The sequence below is a fragment of the Magallana gigas genome, chromosome 6, assembly GCF_963853765.1.
Source record: "Magallana gigas chromosome 6, xbMagGiga1.1, whole genome shotgun sequence".
In the NCBI taxonomy this organism is placed as follows: Eukaryota; Metazoa; Mollusca; class Bivalvia; order Ostreida; family Ostreidae; genus Magallana; species Magallana gigas.
This window is the reverse complement of record NC_088858.1, coordinates 29278236-29302447: the sequence shown is the minus strand read 5'-3', so window position 1 is coordinate 29302447 and position 24212 is coordinate 29278236. Positions and strand designations below refer to the sequence as shown.

At 32.3% G+C, this 24212-nt stretch overlaps 2 protein-coding genes across 2 annotated transcripts in view; both read left to right on the top strand.

Moving 5' to 3' along the window:
- The window catches only part of LOC105329309 (muscle-specific protein 300 kDa), an 85710-nt gene extending 77701 nt beyond the window's left edge, over positions 1-8009 (top strand). The window contains exon 86 of the mRNA XM_066088856.1: positions 4948-8009. Within this exon, the coding sequence (XP_065944928.1) occupies positions 4948-6528 (1581 nt within the window). The 3' untranslated portion in view covers positions 6529-8009. The remainder of the gene's footprint in view (positions 1-4947) is intronic.
- A 4809-nt stretch (positions 8010-12818) lies between these two features.
- Positions 12819-24212, top strand: part of LOC136276357 (muscle-specific protein 300 kDa-like) — a 35879-nt gene continuing 24485 nt past the window's right edge. Inside the window, exons 1-4 of the mRNA XM_066088234.1 lie at positions 12819-13136; positions 19298-19416; positions 20618-20825; positions 22273-22599. Coding sequence (XP_065944306.1) covers positions 13074-13136; positions 19298-19416; positions 20618-20825; positions 22273-22599 — 717 coding nt within the window. The 5' untranslated portion in view covers positions 12819-13073. The remainder of the gene's footprint in view (positions 13137-19297; positions 19417-20617; positions 20826-22272; positions 22600-24212) is intronic.

Genomic DNA, 24212 nt, shown 5'->3' with positions numbered 1-24212 from the left:
TGCAGTCTGTCCATCTGTCTTTTTGTGTGTCTCGTCCATCCCACATCATCTGATCAATGCATATTTTCTCTCCCCTTACTCCAGTCTGGCTTATACTTCACGTACAGAGTACTTATTGGTAAAAAGATATGCAGTGACCTTTGAATAAATTTTTTGAATATATATAAAATACTTATCCAAACCATATATTTTCTATTGTTGGCCCAGTCTGTTTCATTCTTCACCAAACAGAGCCTATGGATAAAGAATATGCAATGACCTTGAATTATCTTCCGAGATCAAAGGGCAATGTCATACTAGAACTCTTTGAAAAATCCTAGTCTAGACCATAATTGTTTACCCTTGATGCTTTTTTGTTTCTATCTAACATAAATAGTTACCAAGTACATGTATTAGTTCATATAAATGTTATACCAGATATCTTTGAAGTCCAGATTTGACCTTAATGTGTCTTTTTTTAAATCCAATCTTGCTCAATCTATATATTAAACAGTACCGACCAGACCCAACCTAACAGCAGAGCAGACCCCCAACTAAACCCAGGGTCTGGTCGGGGTCTGCTTTTTGAAAATTTGCGTCTGCTTGGGGTTTACTCAGCAGTTGTTTTTGGTTTACTTGGGGTCTGCTTTTGGGGACTGCTTTATGCACTGTTTTGTGAAGCAGATCTGCCTTTTATCTTACTGCCTAAAAGCCCCACTCATTGTATATTCTAAATGCAGATGTTTAAACATTTGATCATTTTTCACTAATGATTGTTTAGTATGCACAGTCATGCATTTATTTTATTGATGAAATGGAGGATTTAAATGGAATTACTCAAATTTCCCCATACATCTACAGTACTGAACAGACCCAACCTAACAGCAGAACGAACCCCAAATAATTACCCAAGGTCTGCTCTTGTGGTCTGGTTGAGATCTGACTGGACAGCGCTCTCATTGTTCAACACATTTAACGAGTAACAATGTAATTAGAGATCTGATTAGGCAACATACTGATTGGTCAGCGTAATATCCTGATTGACAGGTCTGTTAGTTAGACCAGACCTCTTGTCTGCTTTTGGAGTCTGCTTCTGAAATTAGGGTTTGCACTCTGTGTCTGCATTTACTTTTGGTTTACTCGGGGTTAGCTCTGGGTCTGCCCTAGCTGACCTGGAGCAAACTCAAAGCAGACTCAAAAGCAAACCCAGGGTCTCCTTTCAGTTAGGTTGGGTCTGGTTGGTACAGCACTGCCTGTAGTATAAGGATAAGTAGTAACCTTGAATAAAGTTTCTATGTGGAAAAGTCAAGGTCATAGCAGGCCTCTGTGAAAAATACTTATCGAGTATGGAGTATGTGCTTTCTTCTTCTTGGGGTTCATCTGCCTTATAGTTTACACCCATATAATGCCTGTATGATATAGGATGTGTTAAGATCTAGAACTGAATTTTGTAAGTCAAAGGTCAAGCAAATTTCTCTAAATTCTTTTCATCTTTATGTCCTCTATTAAGTTGGGCCTTTAAAGATGGTCACGGTCTCCTTGGTATTTAAGCAACTATGATAAGATTGACAACTATAAATTGCACACTTGTCTGATGAATTGCTTTAAGAACAATGCATATTACATGCATATTGATAGATGGCTTAAGCATCAGCCTCATGTACTTTTTCTAGCAAATCTATCAAGGGTTTGTGAGGAGAGAGACAAATAAGTAATGCTTAGTTTTGTTATGAGATACTTAAAGTTTGCACACTTGCTTTGCAGTCATGTTCAATAATCCAGACATGTTAACTGGTAAATCTGAATATGTTATCATGTTGGTGTGTGAGTCTGAGTTTAGATGTAAGTAATTCTGATTGTGTTGACCTCTAAAACTCAGGCATAAACACTCTCTAGGTGACTCTGCAAGCCTTCAATCTAATTCTTCCTACAGAAGTATATTTGCAGCTTTAAAATATCTTTTGTTATTTACCTGTAGCTGATCAATATTTATGAGTTTTCCATCTGTAGTCTCTTATCTTTTTCTCTCTTTTCTGAAATAGCACAGCTATCAAATGTAAAGTCTACAAGTTTGTCCAATTTTGACAAGACCATATATGGAAACAGTTTCAATTTAAAAAATAGAAAGGAAGGAAAAAAGGAAAAACTTGTTCTCACCATTCATAAAAAAGAATCCTTATCCATGTGTGTGTGTGGGGGGGGGGGGGGGGGGGGGCTTCTGGCATAGCCAGAAGCCCCCCCCCCCCCAAGAAAAAAGTTACATGGGGTCAGTCTGCTGAGTTACATCATTCAATAAGAAAAAACAAACTATCTAAGGATTTAAGTTTTAAGAATCTAATTTAAAGGTTAATCCGCATTGTAAAAAACCATGGAAATAACAGAAAACTAGCACATTCATCACACTGGCACCACTTTGTATATGCACCTCTTCTTGTTTGGTCCAGTTTCATACTTCAATATCTTTTTCTAAGAATAATATTATCATTCCAAATAAAATAATATCGTCCATTAAAAAGCTTGCTATAACATTCAAATTAAATATTACGCATATTATTTATTTTGGTTCATTCTGACAATTACATCACGCCTTTTCCTGCAGAAAGCATTTGCCATATACAGTAGACTATATTTAGACTTTACATATGTCGATTTATAACATGCCATATGTGCTTTTTCCAAGCATGGAAATACAAATGCAGAAACAACAGATTGAAAATGTACAAAGTTAGAGATTAAATTGAATAACAAAAACAATCAAGCTGCAAAATGTGCATCATTTGAAGGAACTGATCGAGTCTAATCTGAAAGTGTTTATATGCCCAAGTTTTACAGGTTCTACAATCAGAATTACACACATTTATACTCAGGCTCACATATTAACACGATTGCATATTCGGATTTACAAGTTTACAGGCACGATTACCTCCCATAAAATTATAGCAAACTCTAGAAGTTCAAGGTTTTAATGTTTGAAAATGATATTTTTCCTTTCCTTTTCTTTCTGCAGTACTGTCTGTAAAAAGATTATAAAAAGGAAACAGTGTAATGAAAATTTATCAATTTGTTCACTGAGTTTTACTTTGGGGAACTCTGGTTCTGTAATCTGTAGTTTATATATGCACATGAATTCTGCCTCTTAATGTGATCCCACTGTCACCAATGAAGAACTTGTTGCAACCCTTGGATGTACCGTAAATGCACCAAATAAAAATTTTGGATTGACATATCTTAATTAATCAAGAATTCTTTAACTCAAATGCCAATCAAGCTGCCTTGTCTTAAAATATAAATTAATATCAAATTATGATTTAATATGCATGTGGATTAAATTGATATTTAAGTAAATTATGTAGTTAGATATGGAGAATAATTATTAATTGCAAATTACTTTGGATGGTATCCACACGTTTAAAAAAAATAACATATAATAAATATAAATTATCGATTCAAGTCAACTAAGAAAAACTGAATTGATTTCAAAGTACCTCAATATGAAATTATCACAACTGTTTACAGAGTAAAATAGTGCTCATTGTGCAAACCTCTTTGGCACAAGACATTTTGGTCTTATGCCATTTAATGGACAAGTTAAGACTTGCAAGTTTAAATGGAGGGCCAGAATAATCCCTCGTACTACCTATAGGAAAGTTAATATGCAATCAAAGGAAGGATCAGTGTGTTCACCCGATTGTTTTAATGGCACCCTGTTGTACACAAATCAGTAATCTCTGACTGTACGTTCAAGTTAATACTGGAATTTCTTGGGACAATCTCGCTGTGTTAGTGTAGGCTCTACCTGGAGAAGTGGCGGTTAGAATTAATGCAACAGTAATATTTCTTGTAAGTATATCCATTTAGCACTTCGATTGATGCATCTATTGTATGGTTGGAATGCTGTATGATAAATGCACCCTTGTGTAGCTTGTTCCTTTCACATTTACAAATATACACTTATCTAAATTATAACTATCTATTGGTGGTTTGTCTGTATTATAGCCCCGATGCACTTTCCATCTCATCATTTGTTAGCATGTATATACTCTTTGTAGCAAACTGTTCAAAATAGATTCCTTACATGTGATTATGTGTAAACATTGCTAATAATGTAGCTTACTGTCAGTTTAACTTTTTGACAGTCTCTCAGTGTACTTTAAATTTTAGTGGCGGGGCAAGTAACCATTGCATGTTGTAGCATGTTGAATCAGCTTTAACTGGAGAATCAATATGTTTCCCTTTCTATTCTTATCTTTGCATGGCTGGGTGTGTATTGTGAGCCAGTGATTGATTTATCAATACCCTTTATAGCCTTTGTACTCATTGAATGTCAATATAGTGTACCATGTTTATTTCATTCTATTGGTCTAGCTATTTGCTCAGTCTCCACAGAGCTGTGTACAACTAACCTATCTAATCGCTGCCAATTGTATTATATATACTCTTGATCCTAATCCATACAGTTAATTAAAAATGTCTTTCTTTTGAGAGATTTTTGGAACAGTAATATAGTTATCTGTCTTAGTTTTAATATCAAAGCAATAAACATGTACCATGAGGCCAAGAAAAAAACCCAACTCATAAATATATATATATATATATATATAAAAATATATATTTATATATATATGCAAAGCAAGTTTAGCATACTTTGAATATCTCGTAGTATGATCACTGGAATGTTTTTTTATTTGGTATGCTCCTTTAACTTTTCTTGTGATTATGTTTGATATCACATTAGTTTTAAACTATACCAGGAACTAATATGATGTTGAAATAAGTATTAAAGTGTATAGTATATTTATGTGGTTTTTTTGTTAATCTCTTGAAAAATAACCTCAATTTCTTCGCTGTATGCCTCCTAGAATGCTCATTTGAATTGTGTGTTGCATTGAATAGTTTATAGTTTAATTTTTGGAAGAGGCCTAACTACTTGTTGCATATCTAACTGTCATTCTCCTATTTGTACTGTAGAAACGAAAGTGTAGATCTACTCAAACACCCAGAGGTTCAACACGTCGTGGAACATTTTTTGGATCTGATGATGATGATGACGATGATAACGATGATAATGATGATGTGTTTCGATGGCCTAGTAAACAAAGTTTATCAAGATCCCAAAGTAAATCCTCTTTGAAAAGACAGCTACCAACGTTGAGGCCTCACAGAGGGAAACGCCCATTTGACCGATCACATGATAGTTTAAAAAAGGGGTCAGCTGCAGCATTAGACTCTGAGAGTGAAGAATCTGGATATGGTGAAACTTACTATACAATGCATGCTTCCAGTTTTGACAATGATGCGTTTGATTCAGTGATTGAAACTACAATGCCAGGAACACCTGAACAGAACCATTACTCTGATAATGACTCTACTGTCAGCTACATTACTGGTGAATTTCCGTCTGCAAATCCAGATGATTTGAGAGATGCAACATCTCAGACTCATGGCAATGCTCGCACTCAAACTCATTCAGGATTGTGGAATGGAAGTCAAAGAGACATTAGTACTCAAATGCCCAGAGCTATGGAAACTCAAACAGATGGTTTTTCTAGATATATTAATCGATCCACTCAGTCTTTGCAGTCTATTGGGGCGCAAACTAGGAGATCAAATGGTTCTAGGACAGATTTGCTAAAAAGTATATTAATGGAAGTTAAAACTATGAAAAGTCAGAGAGGGCTTACCAGTCCTAGTGATAATTCTCAATCTCCGTATGGTTCAGACACCTCGCTGAAGAAAGGCATGCTTGTGGATATTCTTACAGATGTACGAACATTGAAAGAAAATGGAGCTCACGGAGAAACGGGCACCCAAACTGAAACTGAGCAAAGTACTCAAACAGGACTGCGACTATTTCCTGAGGCTGATCCAGTGAGAAACGCAAGGCATGGAAGATTGAGAGAACTAATGGATGATGTCAAAGAATTGAAAAGTGGTAACGCTAATAGTGTTGCTGCATCTCCTGTTGCCGATTATAGATCTCAGCAAACGTCAGCTATGGGAGACCCACTGGAACAAAGTCCTCTGTCAAATACAGTTACACCTAATCGAAGTTCCCCCATTCGATTTGGTGTAACTCAACCTCATGCTACTCAAGACTTCCAACTACCCAACTCTTCCATAACACCAAACTATGGAGATGTTCAATATCCAGGTCAAAGAATAACAATGAATGATATCCATAACATCAATGATCGTATCCAAAGGCTGAATAACTATCAATTACCTCCTCGTCGAACATTGCCTCAACCTCCACCCCCGCCACCTCCACCTCAGTTCATTGTGCCAGTATATGCTTCGCCACCACCAAGAAGGGTCACCTTCAGGGAATTCCCCCGTTCCTTTGAAGATGAGAATGATGGTTTTCTATCGGACGAGAGTGAATATGACGGAGGTATTGCACCGAGGCGTAGAAGGCGGCGGCATACCCCAACACTCGAAAGGTATGGAATTGAAGATGCCTTAACAGAAGCTTGCAGTGCAGCTAAACAGTTGAGGAAAATGTCTCAGAAAATGAAAGACTCTTTGAGGGATGAATTCCTTCATAGGTGAATTAATTTATAGTGATTTGTAGATGTTTTTTCTTTGCTCACACTACATATGTATCTAGATACAGTTTTTGAAAAGCAGTTTTTAAATTGATATGAAAGTTGATGTATATTCCATATATTAATTATTCTTCTTTTCCCTTTTATTTTATTATATTCTGAAAGATGAAATGAAATAATTTTTTTTTTTGAAATGTGACTGTCAATTTGACACACACACATCTTGACCTGGATTGAAATGGTTTTATCAGGTGTATGATGCATTGTCATTTATTTCAATTGTTACTTAGGTGATTTTATGGGAAAGACAATTCTCATACCGATTATTTAAGTGTGTGATTATATTGTTTTTATTTTAATCTGATATAGCTCTTTCTTTTTTTTTGTTAGGTACTAGTTTTGTAATATGGTACTGATAGATAGAAGAATAGGATTATATTCTTTTAGACAAACATGTATCAAATTTATTTTAATATTACTTATTGATAGTCCTAAATGTGATATACATACATTACCAGATGTTACAAATTCCTAATTATTTTTGTGAAATTAATTTTCATAGATCAAATCTTTCAATTAAGAATATCACTTCCACCGGTATTTTGTGTATTACTTTATTATATACTTACGCTGTGTCAGGACGGTGTTTGTGATTTTAAATTCTTGCTGTTGACGTAGATTCAAAGTTCATGAATTTTATAAACAAGCATAACGAAGATATGTTCATAAACAAAGGAATCTACTGTAGAATGTATATCATTAAATCAAGAATCACTTACAAAGAAAAAGATTGCCATGAATGCTTGTTTTGAATTATTTTTTCTGTGATATAGTTCATTGTGATGTACCCTGGAAAAGGTTTTATATTTTATTTATATAAAAGATTTTATATGACTGTGATATTTTTGTGATGCTAAAGAGTTATACGCAAATGTAAATTCCAGGATTCATTAATTGTGATAACTTTACATTGTTAGAATGTACACTAATTAATATTCCGGCCAATTCAGTATGTATGATTTTTGGTTGTTTTTTTTCTTTTTGAATGGTGTACACTTATTTCTGTTATTAAAAATATTTTATTTGATGTTTGTTGAAAGGGTTTATTTGGGAATATAAATATAGTTAATATTCCCCTCACAAAGATTTGTAAAATAGTACATGTATACATATACTAGGTATACTCCATGTACTGTGTTTCTAGTTCATGTATTAATTGCATGTAATTTTTATACTTCTTTGAAATTAGCAGAAAAAATAGGCCATATAAGCAAATACTAGTAGAATATGAAGATAGAAAATACTTCACAACTAGTAACTTTTTGTTTAGAATTATTTTACACTTAATTAATATTTATCACAGTTTAAATTTGCAGTGTGTGCACTTCACTATTGATATGCCTTGCAAGTTTTCTTCATGTACCAGTACATGTGCTAATTTTAATAAAGTGTTTTTTCAAGTTATAATAAAGTGTTTTCAAGTTATCAGATTCTTTTAAGTGAAATATTACATTATAGAGAAGACCAACAAGGGATGCGCTCTCTCTCTCTCTTCTCTCTCTCTCTTTCTCTCTGAATGAGTCAACAATCCCAATCAAAAACATTTTCTTGAATACATTTTTTGTCTGGGAGTTTTATCTCCTCTTTCTTTCCCTCTCCCCCTTAAAAAAAAAAAAGAGAAAGAGAACCCAATGCAAAAATGTTTCTCTATAGCGCTCACCAACTTTTATGACATTATGTAACTTATTTATATTATATTAACTTATTCACATTATAACCATATGTGAATAAGTTAAGGAGGCCGACTTTAGTTTGCATTGCGCATGTTTTTGCGCATTTTAATACAATACAGTTGTTTTAAACTTCTTATGAATTTTTTTCAATATAATTTATAAAATTGAACACAATAAACAAAATACAGATAAAAATATTTAGATTTTTAAAGGAAATTTTTATTTTTAACACGATTTTTACGTTGTGCGGTAGGGGAGCATTGCCATTGCGCTTTTATGACGTTATGATAAAATGAAGCTTTGTAGGAGTACGTTATAAGAAATAACATAAAAGAAAAAGTAAAAATTGTACGCTGTTGAAATTTTAAATACAGAATGATGCTATCCTCAAAGATATTTTCCTCATTTTTGGAATGAATCCATTATACCAATCAGCATTTGTGATGATCCAAATATATAGCAAAATTTGGTGCATTTTAATATTTTGAGATGGCCCCCACTAAAAACCAGACGGTAGAATTTTGTGTTTTTTACATATAAGGTAGGAAATGATATTACTTATCATATTTAATAATTTGAGAAAAAAAGCTATTGTAGTATTTTTAAAAACTGCTTTGATGTGCGGAAAATGACAGTTTCCTATACATTCCTATAGTAAATGTACCTCTATTTTGAGATGGTCCCTAAAAAGAACCAGACAGTCGATTTTCATGAACCTTCGCATATAAACTAGAGTTGGTTTCAATTACATATGGTTAAAAAATAAAGAGTTTTGCTATTGTAGTTTTTCCGCAAAAAAACCCAAATCGGCCTCCTTAAATGAATATTATACAACTAGACTTTGACCCATGCATGCACGGGTTGACATAGCATATTATGTCAGGCATTTACGAAATAGATACATCAAATTTGCACACCATGTTGACATTCAGAACTCTTGGAATTTTTCATATGAGTTAAGTTATCTCCCGTATTTTCTTTCATGAACAGAATGTATAGCAAATTTTTAATGAAAATTTACACATAATTCTATCATTGTTTTTTAGTTTATCCATGCAAATGTGATATTGTGGATACATAAACTAAAGCGCATCCCGTGATTTAGCGTGAATGTAGTGCGCACGCACAAGATTGTAAAATCTGAAAAATTCAGACGATTTCCGGATTTTTAAAATGAATTTTCGTTGATTATTAATTAGCAAAGCCTGATTGAGAAAAAATAAATTGGTAATCTCCAAGTACTATATAGTAATGTTAAAAATATATAAAACAAAAGACAGTACTCTTTCGATTTCTCGGTTTTAAAGCCCAAAAATGCGAGTATTATTTTAATAAAGAAGTATAGATAAGTGTGACAGATTAGGAATGTCAATTTTACATGTAAATTAGCATACATGTTAAACTCTACCGATTTTCAAACAAATTAATGCCACTGTCACATACACCATTCATCCTAATATAATATTAATTTGAAAAAAATGATAACTATCCATACAATGATAATTATCCATACTTAATGTTTCAATATCATATTTATAAACTATTTTATTACAAGTATCTGTTAAAGGTGCTGCTTTTTATTTCTTCCTGTGATGCATATACAATGTATACAAGTTATTATTAAGCTATATATTTATATCACCTTGGGTCACTCTATTGCATCTTGTTTGAATTAATTTAATTAATTGATCCTTGCATGACCAAGAAATAGCTGAAATTTACTTCTTAAAAAAGCAAATACTTAGATAACTAGAATCATAACATATCTTATCAATGATATGATACCAACATCAAAAGACACATAAAATTGGATGCAGATCTACCTGTCTCTGCACGTACATGTATGCACATGATAAATATTTTTTTCAAAGATAAAACAAAATCAGATGGTATCTTTAAATAGATCTTAAAATATATCAAAGGCATGATGCCTGGAACTATATAACAGATCAAAAGTGAAGAGAAAGAGAGTGTTGTTTATTTGCAAACTTATCCATTCAAAAATAAATCGGATAGGTTTCAAATCTATTAACTTATATAGCCAGTAGCAAACTAAGAAAGTTTTAGTCTAGGCTGTCATACTAATCTTGATGTACTATGTTTGATGCTGATAAGTGATTTATGTAGTCACTTAACAATTTCACTGATCTTTATGTCTTTTTGGCCAACACTCGCCATCTTTCCTCATCTAAATTCTTGTCAATCTGAGGTTTTGCCTCAAGTTATGTGTGCAAAGTGAGTGCAAAAGTTATAATTGAGGCATAAGATTGGTCAGTTGATGCATCATGCATCTTAGATGTTAGGATAATGCCCAAAAAGTAGACTTTTTATGTACTGTTTAATGTATTGTAAAATTTTAAAATATTTCACAGTATTATTAGAATTTCATAGATAAAAATTTCGATACAAAAACTGTTAATGTTTAGGTTAGTGATATGGCCAATGGGCCTCTTGTTTATTGAACACATTTCCTTTCTTCACTGTTAATTTGACAGAGTGTGATCTAACTATCTGGATCTCCACACCATGGTTTACTGAATTCATATCACCAAGTACTCTCTGAAACTCTCTGAAACTCAGATAATTAATGTACACACAACAGAAATGTCTGTATTTTAACACATTTTAAAAGAGTTTGCTTTTTAGATGGTTTATTTCAAAAGGTACACAATTTAGATTTGAATAAACATAGATAATTTGTTAGCTTTACATTTTAAAGGGTCAATATGTAATAAACCTATCATCATAAAAGTGACCCAAAGGTGAGATCACAATGAGTTGCCAGGCGTGGATCATTTTAGATCAAATGAGATGTAAAGTGTCTCATTTGGTATGATATCCCTGCATGGCAACTCAACGTGATCCAACATTTTGGATCAAGTTCCTGTTAGATATTATATTTTCTTATTTTTATTTTTTATCCATTTTAAACTGTTAGTTTATAAGCTTGTCTTTTAAAATTGGGCCTTTTGGGCACATATTTATGAAATCAAATCCCAGCAAACTACAAAACATTCTACACAAATTGGTGTACATTGTGCCTGAATTGTTAAAAAAATCAAGTTAAGCTATTTATGGCAAGGCTAAATTAATTGCCTATATGACATTTTCACCATGCAATTCCACAATTATATTTTAATGTCGTATGTTATTTTTCTATTTGGATACATGTTTGTATATAGTTTCAATTGAAAATATATACACATTGTACTCTGACTTTATTTATAAGCATTCAATTGCATTTTGCATGCTCTTAAAAGAAAAATTTAAAATACTATAACTCAAAAAATAAAGTGGTAATGCAACCTGAAATTCTTGGGCATTAACAGGTTTAACATGTGTGTTTATATTAATGCATATTAAGAAAAAATAATATATTAAGGAAATTTTTTCTAAAACTGAGGAATGTCGCATGTTGATATAGTTCATTACAGTACATGTATTTGTATATATTCAGTTACTTAAGATAGATATATATATATTGAAAGTGTTATTGCAGCAAACTATTTTTCTTTTCTTTGTTTTATTAGGATTGTATTGCATTTATTAATGAATAAAGGTGTTTAAGACTAGTTTTCAATGGTTGGGTTTTGTTTTTGTTCATTGTAACCTATTAAGTTGGAAAATCTTTGGACTTGTAAAAGATCTGACCAAGGTTTTCATTTACCAGAATATGTTCTCTGGCAAACAATTGCTTTAAAATTTGAAATTTGAATAGTATGAATCTCATAGGGAGTGGAGAGGATCGAGCTCAGAGTAATAATTGCGTTTGCAAAGGGGGGGGGGGGTTAAGTCTAAGGTTTATTTTAGAATATTTTACTATATAAATGAATTTTTCAGGACACCTCACCCCATCCCTTCTCTTAATCCGGGCACATGATGACATTAGCACTAAAAAGCAAATCTACAGCCATCAACTGCTGGGGAGGGGGGGGGGGCATAATTTAACTTTGTTTTTCATCAAATTATATAGACCATGCTTTCTATGACAGGAAATATTAAGATGATTTATTAATTTAAAGTTCACAAGCAAAAAGTTCAACCCCATATTGTACATATTAAAAGGGCTGCTCATGTGTATATGGGATGGGATCTCATCCTTTATGAAAATTATAATTTTTAAAAGTACCGGTACTGGAAATTGCATGTGACCCTCTTATTGACTATATTTTCTAAACAGAACTTGGAGAACTGATCCTGATTAAGATATATATATATGCAAAAAAAATAAAATAAATGCAAAGTTACTGTGAGTGACTTGTCTTTGGTATAAACAGGATTACCTTAAGTATTGATAAGTGTAAAAACAACACATACTTCTTCCATTTAATACATGCACAGTAAAATAGTTGTGGATTGATTTGGATTTAAGGCTAGCTTTAATATATAATGACCTGCTTTATAATCAGTACAACAGGTCTCCACTTACAACTTGAGCCAGATTAGATTATTGCCGTTCGGAAATAGTTTCCATGCTAGACGTTATATAGGTAATTACCCCATAAACAGCTAGAATATATGTTCAGGGTGTAATTAAAGTAAAGTACAGTGGGAGTTGAACCATTGCATTCTCACAGGTTAAAAGATTGAAGCTTGTTCGAAATATTGATTGATCAGGAACCAGTCATTTCAAGGAACAAGAAATTAAAGGGATTGATTTCTTATATATATATTTGGTTGGATATGCAAACTTGGCTGGGTTTAAAGTAGTGTAAATGTACATTATATATCAACTTCACTCTACAGGCACAGTTCTTTTGACATGTTTGCTCAAATTTTCATTGGAGTTATATTGTGAATAAACAACACATTTGAAATGGGAACTAACTTTTCCAGTCTGAACTGCAGTAAAAATAAAAAAAGGAAAAAGGGAAAAAAGGTATGATAACTATGATTTACGTAATCTATTGTCTACGTGACAATAGAACTGTACACTTCAGCGTATGTTTGCTGTTCCCATGCACGTGAGGTTTAATTTTAAAGCGTATCAAACAAAAACATATTATCTCCTGCATTTATAATCTTTCTGTTATTCTGAAAAGATTTATACATTATAATCCATGCATCCTCTGATAACAATTCAAGCTATAAAAATTAGAGCACATATTTTCTTGATAGCTTGGAGTTATATGTTTATATTTGTTTTGATTTAAGCTATAGTGCAGTGTTTGCAAACAAAAGATTTTGAAATGTTTCTACATATACCCTGTACTTTTGAAAAGTTTACAAGCTAGCTGCATGGTACAACCCTTCAATTAAACTTTAATTACATGTATCTTGTGAATTCTAAGTTTTTGATACGTTAACTTAATTGATCTGAAAGCATACAAATGCATTTGTTGAATACACAATGTTTTTAAAACCCACGTTTAAAATAAGGCAATGAGTTAGATTTTTTGCATGGGTATATAAATAACAGTTAAAATCCAAGTGTACTGAAGTGGAATTGTGATGATAGAAGAATCAAAACAAACCTAGTCAATATTGTATTATTCCCTACTGAAGGTTGAATGATTTCTTTGTAAAAGGTTGTTAGCAGGTACATAAAAAAATAATCATTTAGACAAAAGATCTGGATTCATTAGTTTTTAAACATGCAGTTAAAGGGTCCGACTAACTTTTTGTTTAGTATTTTTATTTTATTTATGCAAGAATATAATTAAGTGGCTCTGACTAATAACACTCAATCTCTATACCGGATTCTGTCATGCACTATTTTTTGCTATATTACATGTACCTGTTTGTATAAATGCTTTAAAGATGAGGAAAGATTGATTAAACACAAAAAATCTTTCTTTTGTGGATCATTAGGGCTTAATTAACCATGAACATGCATTTTAGAAAAAAATCAAAATACTTCGTTTGTCAGGTGGTTATGTTAATTTTTTCTGCAATGCATGATTGCTTGATTTTTGCACAGTTTGTGAAAGAATCACAAAAGAAAGCATTTTATTGCATATTTACTCCCCCTTTTTGAATGTTCATGCAGAGAGAGAGAGAAAGAGAGAGAGAGAGAGAGAGAGAGTAAATGTATATATGCAAATTTAATCATTGTTATTGTTATATAATCAGTAAATTACATAAAAAGAAAAGCCAGTTCTGTTTTGTACACATGTGCAAACTTATCTAGATAAGTTTCAACCTAAAACAACCTAAAAAATACTGTAAATTTGATCAACATGCACATTCAGATTCAAAATATCCTAATGAACTGAGCACTGCTAAATGTAGAAAGAATAGTCTAACTATGACCAGGCTACGCTCAGGTCACAAACGTTAAACTGGTCTATAGGACATCTTTCATTTTAATGATAGAACATATTCTATCTATGCTAAATAATGCATTTGAAGGCAGTTTTAAACATTCAAGAAATGCTTAATTCATACATGTACCTGGTTCATGAAATTGATTTACTAGTAGAGCAGCTTTATCATAATTCTGTTTTGGTCAGAGGTAGATTATGATTATGATCATTACGATAGTTGAGAAATAAAAACTGAGTAGATATAGATTCATGTCATGACATCTGCTCCAGTGTGAGAGGTACATGTATTATCAGAGGAGCCAGGATCCAAGATGTCAAAAAATGTTTGCGCTAGCTATTTACTGTTTATGTCAGAAAGTCTTCATTCTAGCTATGTTGTAGTTCTTCTGAACTGAAGACTAAAAGAGCTAATGATGACCATTTATTTATACACTGCCCAGTGTGCATAATGTTTTTGGAATGTGGGTCATGTTCCATGATTCTAAATTTGAACAAAACGTGAGGGCACATAAAAAATTCCCAATGAAATTGTTTTAAAAAATTCATATACATGTCTCAACCTTAGCATCTGCTTTATAACTTGCCACTTTCTTGGCATTCAAGGGAGACACTACAATTGGAATCATCCTTATAATCCTTATTCTGGAATTATCACTTTTTGTGACAATATCTGTTTTGAACCATCAAAAAAGTAATACTTTCTTTAGATTTATTAATTAACACAAACAGAATAATAATAAGAATATATATTTTGATTTTATAAACCAATTATGATTTTGTACTGTAGTAGTTCACTGTTGGGGCTATATGGGCCTCTCGGTAGCTCAGTGGTAGAGCTCCTGACTAGAATTGCAGGGGTCCCGGGTTCAATTCCCAGTACAGCCATATGTTTTCATTGTATTTATAAACTCATTCCTCCTTTCCTAATACAGTACATTTACACTTCAAAAATTGAAAATGTTAAATGGGAAAAAATCTATTTAATGTTTGACGTCATAATGGATAAATGACATCATTATAGCATCAGCTACGGCAGTTATAACACTGTAATGCACACAGGGTATTCAAAGGTTAAAATGACGAGTTTTATTATGATGTACGTCACAAACGTTGAACGCTGTAAAATGCAACGTCACAAGCGAAAAAAAAAGTTCACACTTGTGGCTGTTATTGTGGCTCTTCCATTAATATGAACTTACCCTTAGGATAAGATAGGAATATTAAGGTATAAATCACATTTGCAAACAAGGCATGGAGTTAAAAAAATGTAAATATAAGCATTAAATCATGATTTTTTTAAGGTTACAGTCTCATAACTGCAGCGGTGTATGCATACAAATTGAGTAACGTGGGTTAGCTATATCGGTGTCCTGTTTCCCCTTAAACTGTAAATAAAATGACATTTTTTTTTCTTAAAAAAAAAAAAACCTTGCATTCATTTTTGCTCAATAAAAAAAAATTTACATTTAAACTCTTTTTAACTTTTGAATGATCTATTTAAATCCAAACATAATTTGGGGTCTAAAAAGTTCTTTAAACTGATAAAAAATGTTTTTCTTAATAAAAAATCACATTACACCTTGCATAATTGACAAAATTAATGATCTATTGAGATATAATTAGAAGTCTGATATCTTCTACCTGGGGATCAATAACTAATATTCAAGTTAAAATTAATAACAATTATAAATGATTATATAAAAAATGATTAAAATTAAATGTTTATCCTCCATATCCAAAACAAAGCAGGGTCATCATTAAGCTAAGAATTACCCACATGGGTCAAAGACTACTTATGAATTAGATAAAATGCTTCATTATTTCCAGTTCTAGAAAGTCAGGGTGTCTCCAAGGGGGTAAAACCTATATATATATATCCCATGACACAAGGAACCAGAATAAATTAAATATGGTTTAGGGATGGGGATCTCAAAAGTTATCAAAATATATATCATTTCCTATTTCTCAGAGAGAGAGAGAGAGAGAGAGAGAGAGAGAGAGAGAGAGAGAGAGAGAGAGAGAGGGAGGGGGGTTAAAGACATCACCTGGGGACCATGTACTTTACACCATTTGATGCATCATAATGACATTATAGAAACAAGAAACAAGGTTTAGTAATGGGAATCTCCACAGTTTCAAGATATTTGGTATTTTTCTGTTTCATGGGGTCAGAACAATCCCATAGGGTCATGGCCTACATTATACTTAATGCATCATAATACATTAAGAAAAAAGACCCCTTCCTTCCTATTATAACTCATATAAAGATGATAAGTCTCTACACTTTCTTAGTACATGTAATACACACAGACACAAATTTTGTAAGTCTGACAAATGAAAAAAAAATAACTTTTGCAATTAAAATGAAAGAAACTGTACGAAACGCGATAGGATAGGTAACAATGAATGATATGCTTATTCAAATATTAATCAATAGATGATGATACAGTATGCTGGCAAAGGGAGATCACTAACTCGTATTTAGAAAGTAAAAGCAATACTTATATACCGGTGTCTCATAATACATGTATTGTACTATTATATGTGTATTATGCTTACCTATATTGGTCAACATCATAATGATAATCCATTTAGAGCACAGTATGAATCCTTTAAGATGATGATCACAAAAGAAACGTTTTTATGCATGTTTATTAATCCCATTCTGCATATGGAAAACACATACCGGTATGTACACCACGTGAATACAATCTAACCGAAGAGCTGGGTAAAATTAGTACCCGCTAATGCGACCTGTTGACCTGTATTGTGTACGTAACTTCAGAAAAAGATCAGTAATTTGTAATATGCATATATTTTCATGACTTTATTCTTTAAAACTCCTTGCACTGTTTTATTAAGTAAATAATTATGTATACGTAAAGCATACACTTCAGTTTTAAGGTGGTACAGGACACCTGCATATTGTGGTGCACTCCCTATTAAAATAAACAATAAAGTAGAAATACTGTAGAAGCAGAAATATTCGATGAGGATTTAATTTCGTTATTTTCGTTGGCAGTAAATACTTTTGACATTTTATGATAAGTAAATAATTTATAGCATTTCGATCTTATTTTTAATGTAACCACATAATTAATAAGTGTCACGTAATCTAGACATTTTAAAAACTGACTGGTTCGCTACATGTTTTTAATGTAATTTTTTTAAAAAGTTGAAAATAGTTGAAAAATAAAATTAGATTGCTATGAATTTCAACTGGCACTAAAAACGTCGGAGATCGATCATCGCTTGTATTCGATGAAGTTTGTGGAATCTATGATGTTGTGAACATGAATATCGAGTTCATCCCGCAGATCAAAATTCACTTACTATAGCAATAAAGAAGATCGATCCACATCCTTCATACACTGTAGTTTTAATTACCAAAAAACGCCAAAATAAACTCTGAACTAATTATATTTAAATACAATTTCAATTCAGACTTTGAAAAATGTCTGATCAAGTTGTCTTAAAATTTCTCAAATCTTATAATTGTCTTTAAGCAACATAATTTGCAATATTCATGTGATCCATAAGTTCTGATACCATTTTTTATTAAAACTTCATAAAACTCTTACCCGAAGAGATAAACTGTTAAATAAGGTATCATTCTAATATCCAGGGGCTAAATTTTTTGCTGAATCATTTGTAATGTACGGAAAAAATCTACTTTAGAAAGAAGAAAAGACATCAAAAGGGTCTTTCATGGTTCTCCATCTTTACCAAATAGCTACATTGTACAGAATCAAGCTACTGTACTTTGAGACTCGTTTACCTTAAACTGCAATCCGTTCTATGAGGAACTTGTTTTCGCAGACATATAAAACACTTTTTAGAGTAGAAGGGTAGTGAAGAATTAAAGATCGAAGACAAATAAAGCTCCGTGCCTGACCATACAGGCTTATATAGTGAAAGAACCAGGGACAACTATGGACAACAAGAAAAATCATGATCTTTGTTTTGTCCAGGTTCTCTGACTAATAAAATTATGATAATGAAATTAACCCTGCCCCCCCCCCCCCCCCGCCCCACACACACACTTTCAAAAACGATGCTACGTGCCTGTGAATTCATCATATTCAATGAATAAATCTTTACATAACATGGTCATCTCATTAAATAGTATACAGAGATAAACTCATTATGTATTGTTGTTCAATCGTTCTGTTATGTACATTGTTATACACTCTTCATGTGTAACTGCAAAATCCTTTCATGCAATGCGACATTCTTGGATAAAGTCATTACATACAGTACTTCCTAGTACAAGGATATCATTTTATGACGTGTTAAAAAAAAAAATATTGTGAACAATTTCAAAAAATATATAGTGGTGAAAATGTTACGTGCATAGGTAAATTCTTTATATGTTGTGGCATTCAATTGTATACTGTCGTTGAGTCATTATATTAAGGGGTTATTCTTAATACGATGTGGTCATTTAGTTAAATGAGTAAAGTTATTTTTTGAGAGGTTGAAACAGTGTTAGAACTGTAAAATGTATGAAGGAAAGAGGAGCCTTCCGTTGGGTTCACCTAGAAAATAAAGCCAGATTACCTGTGTACCTTAGTTCTAGGCAAGAACAGGTGGATGGCTACTGAAAAATGTTTCTTGATAACAAAGGCATAATTCCTATTCGATCTGTCATTATAATCTTATATATTAATCATTAAATAAAAATTCTTTCCAGGTTTAATGTTTCTATGGAAGGGATATATCATTGACTAAACTATTGCTAGAATATGCTTTCATCTGGGGTTTTTTCTTCTAGAAATTATCTAAAGCCACTGATAGACAGAAGGATTCATTGGAGAGTTTACATAACACAGCAGCCAAAGTCTTACCGAAAATCAGTTCAAATGATCAAAGCCTTGTGGAGGAGAAAATCAGGTATACTGATGTAAATTTGAATATATTTTTTAAATTTAAAATCCATCGGTTTTTTTTACCATATTTACTATTAACATACCAGGTAATTAACATTTTCTGTTAAATGTTAAATACCCGGTATGTTAATGGTAAAGCTGGCCAAATTAGACATACTGATGTAAATTTGAATATATTTTTTAAATCCATCGGGGTTTTTTGTCCAGCTTTACCATTACCATACCGGGTATTTAACATTTAACAAAAAATGTTAAATGCCCGGTATGTTAATGATTTTATTTGAAAATATTTTATAATTTTCTTTTACGAATTGGCGGATGTACATGACTGGTTTTGATGTAGTTTGGACTTTCCGTTCATTTATTCACCCACGGTAATCAATCAATTTCTGACAACATGCAATTCAAAAGAGGTTTAGATGTAAAATGAATCTGACAAAAGCAAGGAACTGTTTATTTATGTCCAAAATGAATAAGCAAGCTGAAAGAACTTTTACTGGTATTTGAACCAATTACATGTATACCTAAACAAAAACAATGCATGAGCCTTGTTTACACAACAAAGAGTTGTGAGCTATGTATCTTGCTTATAACTTTACGACTGACACTCAGATCTAGTCGATTATTAGAAAGGCATTTATTTACTAATGCATTGTAAAAATAATAAAAATTGAAAATAAAGTTTGACCAAAATCGTGACCATGCCCTTTAAAGATTTTAAATTGTTAAAATCATGATTCTCTAAAAGAGAGGTTATAAGAATTAGTATAGGAGTCTATGGGGAAGAAATATGTTTTTTCAAAGAAGTGCATTAATACAGTGTGCAATATAATACAATTTCTATTCTTTATTGCTCAAATAACAACCTCTAGAACAACACGGGGACAAAAAAGTGCTCAATGTTTAACAAAACATTATAAGGAAATTAAAATATTTTGTTAAGATAAACTCTAAGAATAAATATCCATATAGTTTTTTATTTGACTGCATAAAGCTTCTTTGATCAGAGTTATGGTCATTGTTGCTTAAGTGAACGATGTGGCTTTTGTGTCTCACTCTCTTCAAAGCACAAGTTAATAAAAAAACGTGCTTTAAAAGGAGCTCTTGTTTAGAAAATTAGTCAAACAAAACAAAACATAATTAAACTTTTTGTGAAGAGAACTAATGTTAGTTCTTTGACTTTTTTGTTGCTTTTATCATTTTAGATCAGTAGGCAACAAACATACACATCTTCAAGTGAGAATCGAACGAGCAAGACAACAGTATGAGGGAGTTTCTGCAAATTTGTCAGACATCAAAGCAGAGGTGGACAAATATTTGTTATGGCTAACAAAACAAGAGCAGATGATGTCAGAAAAAGTGATTGCAGGAAAACATTTACAAAGTGCAGAAATCAGATTAGAGAATTCAAAGGTATTTGAATATGTCAAAATAAAGGAAGGGATTTATCAAGCTACTTCATTTTACTACCCTTTTTAAGCTCACCGAAACTTGGGACTAGAATCCAAAAAGTTTGGCTTTTTTCTTCTCATGAATGAGATATTTTTTGAAAAGCATTATAAAGATGTAAAAAATAATTATGATTAAGCTCCCATTTTGATATCATGTTCCGTTTGACCGATATTAAAGTCAAGATCATATTAACTTGAGAATTTCTTAAAAAAAGGAATTAGGTAACGTTGCATTGGCCAAGTAACCTTACAGGTGAATTTTACCCAATTAGAGTTGCCTCCCGTATTTGCATTGAAAAAAAACCCCCGAATATCCCATAAAAATAATATTAATACAATGTGTGTGTATATTCTGTTTTGTACTTAAGGGTACGCCACACCTTTGGGAAAAGTTTCTGTTTCTCATTCATAGCCCAAGCTCCTGTATTTCTTTGAGATATGGAATTGTAGAATGCGTTTTGATTGCTAATCAAAAACCTCCAAAAAAGCCCTGCTGTATTGACCAAAGCTGTACCCAAGTGCTTCAGAGATAAACAACCAATTTTGGCAATACAAACAATTTCTTAGTCGGTTGAAAATACCATGTTGTGACAAGATGTCTTAAAGATTAAAAGCAAAATTCTTATCTTGATCAAACCAAAGAAGAGTAATAGGGTACACCTCGCTATTTGAAACTGGGAGTGCCTATTACTTTACTAAGACATATTTTATGATATGTTATAGAAGCAAAAATGTTCATCTTACATTAATGTACCCAAACGAATGATTTTTTCATGTGTTGCATAATTAGGGGTTTTAAGGGGCCAGAAGTTCAAAACTTCTATCACTTTTATCTCAAAAAGGACAAATATTTTGAAAAGCAATATAGAGAAGAAGATTAGAATTATGTTCGTCGCAATATTCAGTCATGAAAGTTTCGTTAAATGGCCTCAATAGAAGATAAGGGGTCGGTCTTTCTAATACCAAAAATTTTTTCAAATATTTCTAAAAAAAACGGTAACAGATTTTTAACCATTTGTTAAACAAAATTATTTAGAAGCAGACAACCCTAAATTTGAAAGAGGCTGGCTGGCATCTTAAATAAGGTGCCAATAGGGTCTTAAACTTTTCATCTCCAGCTCTTACTATTGATACTAAATAATATCTGACCATTTGAATGGACCCTGTGCCCCTATTACAGATCATAATTGGCTGTCGAACATTATATTAAAGTCAAGGTTTTATTTCACACTCTGAAATCGGATGGAAGATCTCCTCGTTGCTCACAACGAGATCATGTTTATTTTCCTTTTTTTTTTGGGGGGGGGGATATTTATTAAACTGTCACTCTTTGGACTCAGATGACAATTAAGATATCCTTTTGTCTCATGTTAATGAATTTGTATTGATGTACATGCACACTTTTGTAGAGTCTTTGTAAGGAATTGCAATCAAAGGAAGCAACAATCGAAACAGTAAAGGGGAAAGTAGAGGAATTGATACGAGATCTTCCTCACTCAGAAAGGGCTTTTGTGGATGACTGGATTACACAAGTGTGTGATCAGCACCAGAAGGTGTACAGTCTGGCAGCAGACCAGCAGAAACTATTAGCTAGTAGTGTGGAGCAGAGACAGAAAGTTCAACACAAACTGCAACAGGTTTGCCAGTGGCTTCAGAAGAAAGAAAGAGAGATTTGTGAATTTCAACTTCTTAGACTGTCAAGTCAGGAGGTAGAGAAACAATTGGAAAGATGCAGGGTAAGAGACTTTTAGTGTGACATATACTGTAAACGTCTTTAATTCCAAGTGTCTGTTTTAGAACTTCTCTTTAGGGTGGCTCACTGCACCGTGAAATATTTTCTCAAATCAGCAGGAAATGACTTGATTATGATAGATATCATAGTGAATAAGAAGTATTTTTAAAAGTATAGTAGGCAACAAATGTGCAATTTTGGATGAAAAATTACATTTTCAAAAATTTAATTCACTTAACATGAACAAAAGCTCCAGGTGGATTCAAATGTATGCAGTTGTTATTTTGACACGGTTTTCGACTTAAGAGAATGCCTTTTTAACACCCCGATTACATTTATAACATGCTTTTTTAGTTAACGAAGAACTCGACTAAGAATAAATTCAAAGTACTGAAGTACTGACGGGAGTTGATTTTATCGATTATCATTTATTTTAAAATCAACTTATCTTGCGTGGCAATTAGTTTCTAGTCTGTATTTAAATTACACACTTTTTAATAATATGAATTTTAATTAGACTTTTCAGACAAGAATTTAGAGAAATCCCATATGAATCATGTTGTGTAATATTTAAAGATAGATTTCAAACTTTGTATTAGTAATCGAAACAATTCTAAAAATTGTAAGGATCCAAGCACTATTGATATTGAACTCCAGTCTCGTTCAACCAGACGCTCCGTTAAACTCCGACAAGCAAGAGAGCCTCTCTGTTTGTCGGAGATTTACAGAGACAGCCGAGCTTTTGGTTGAACGAGACTATATTAAACTCTGGCGTAGGAATACACGAGACTACATAAATATCTAAATTGTTCATACTATATAAAATCTTACTATTTTTTAAGTGTTTATAGATAAGCTTCCTTGAAATACAATGCTTCGGCATACATTACGTCGAATTTTTCTATTATATTCAAGAACTAAGACTTGTCAGCGGTGATGATTTGTGCTTAGGTCCAAACACTGTTTCACTTTCGGTTTGCCAGATTGACTGCATAGGAGAGTTGATTAAAATCAACTCCCAAAAAACCAATTCAGGTCATTTTCAACTTTGAATGATAAAGCAGCTGTGATTTTTAAAATAAAATGAATATATTTATTCATACAAATATTTTTTTTAGATTGACGTGTGAACCTAAACATTATCAATTTTGTTCAGTCGATTACTTGAGTAACAGTAAGGCAAAAATCAGCGTTTTATTCAGAGCTCACTGTACATTGTATATGTAAACCAAACCGGAATAGATGGTGTGATGTCAATTTTTTTTTTAATACAAAGAGAGGAGTGCAAAGATTAACAAAGAAATTGTAGGGAATTGTGTTTAAAAATCTTCTTCCCAAGAACTTCAATGCTGCAATTGTGAGATCCTCAGATCGTATTAATTCTGAATTGTTAAAACTGTGCCCCCTGACCAATAATTGGGACCCAAAAAGGTACAAATTAAAAAAATTAAATGGGTTCAAAGTTAAACATTAAAATATATAAGAGTTTTAAAAAATAGTCTGCTTAGGAATTTACAACACAATACTACACTTTGTAAGATTTTTCATACTGCAACAGGTTAAAAATCTTCTTCTCAAGAAACATAATGTTATGTTTAGTTATATTAATATGTACAC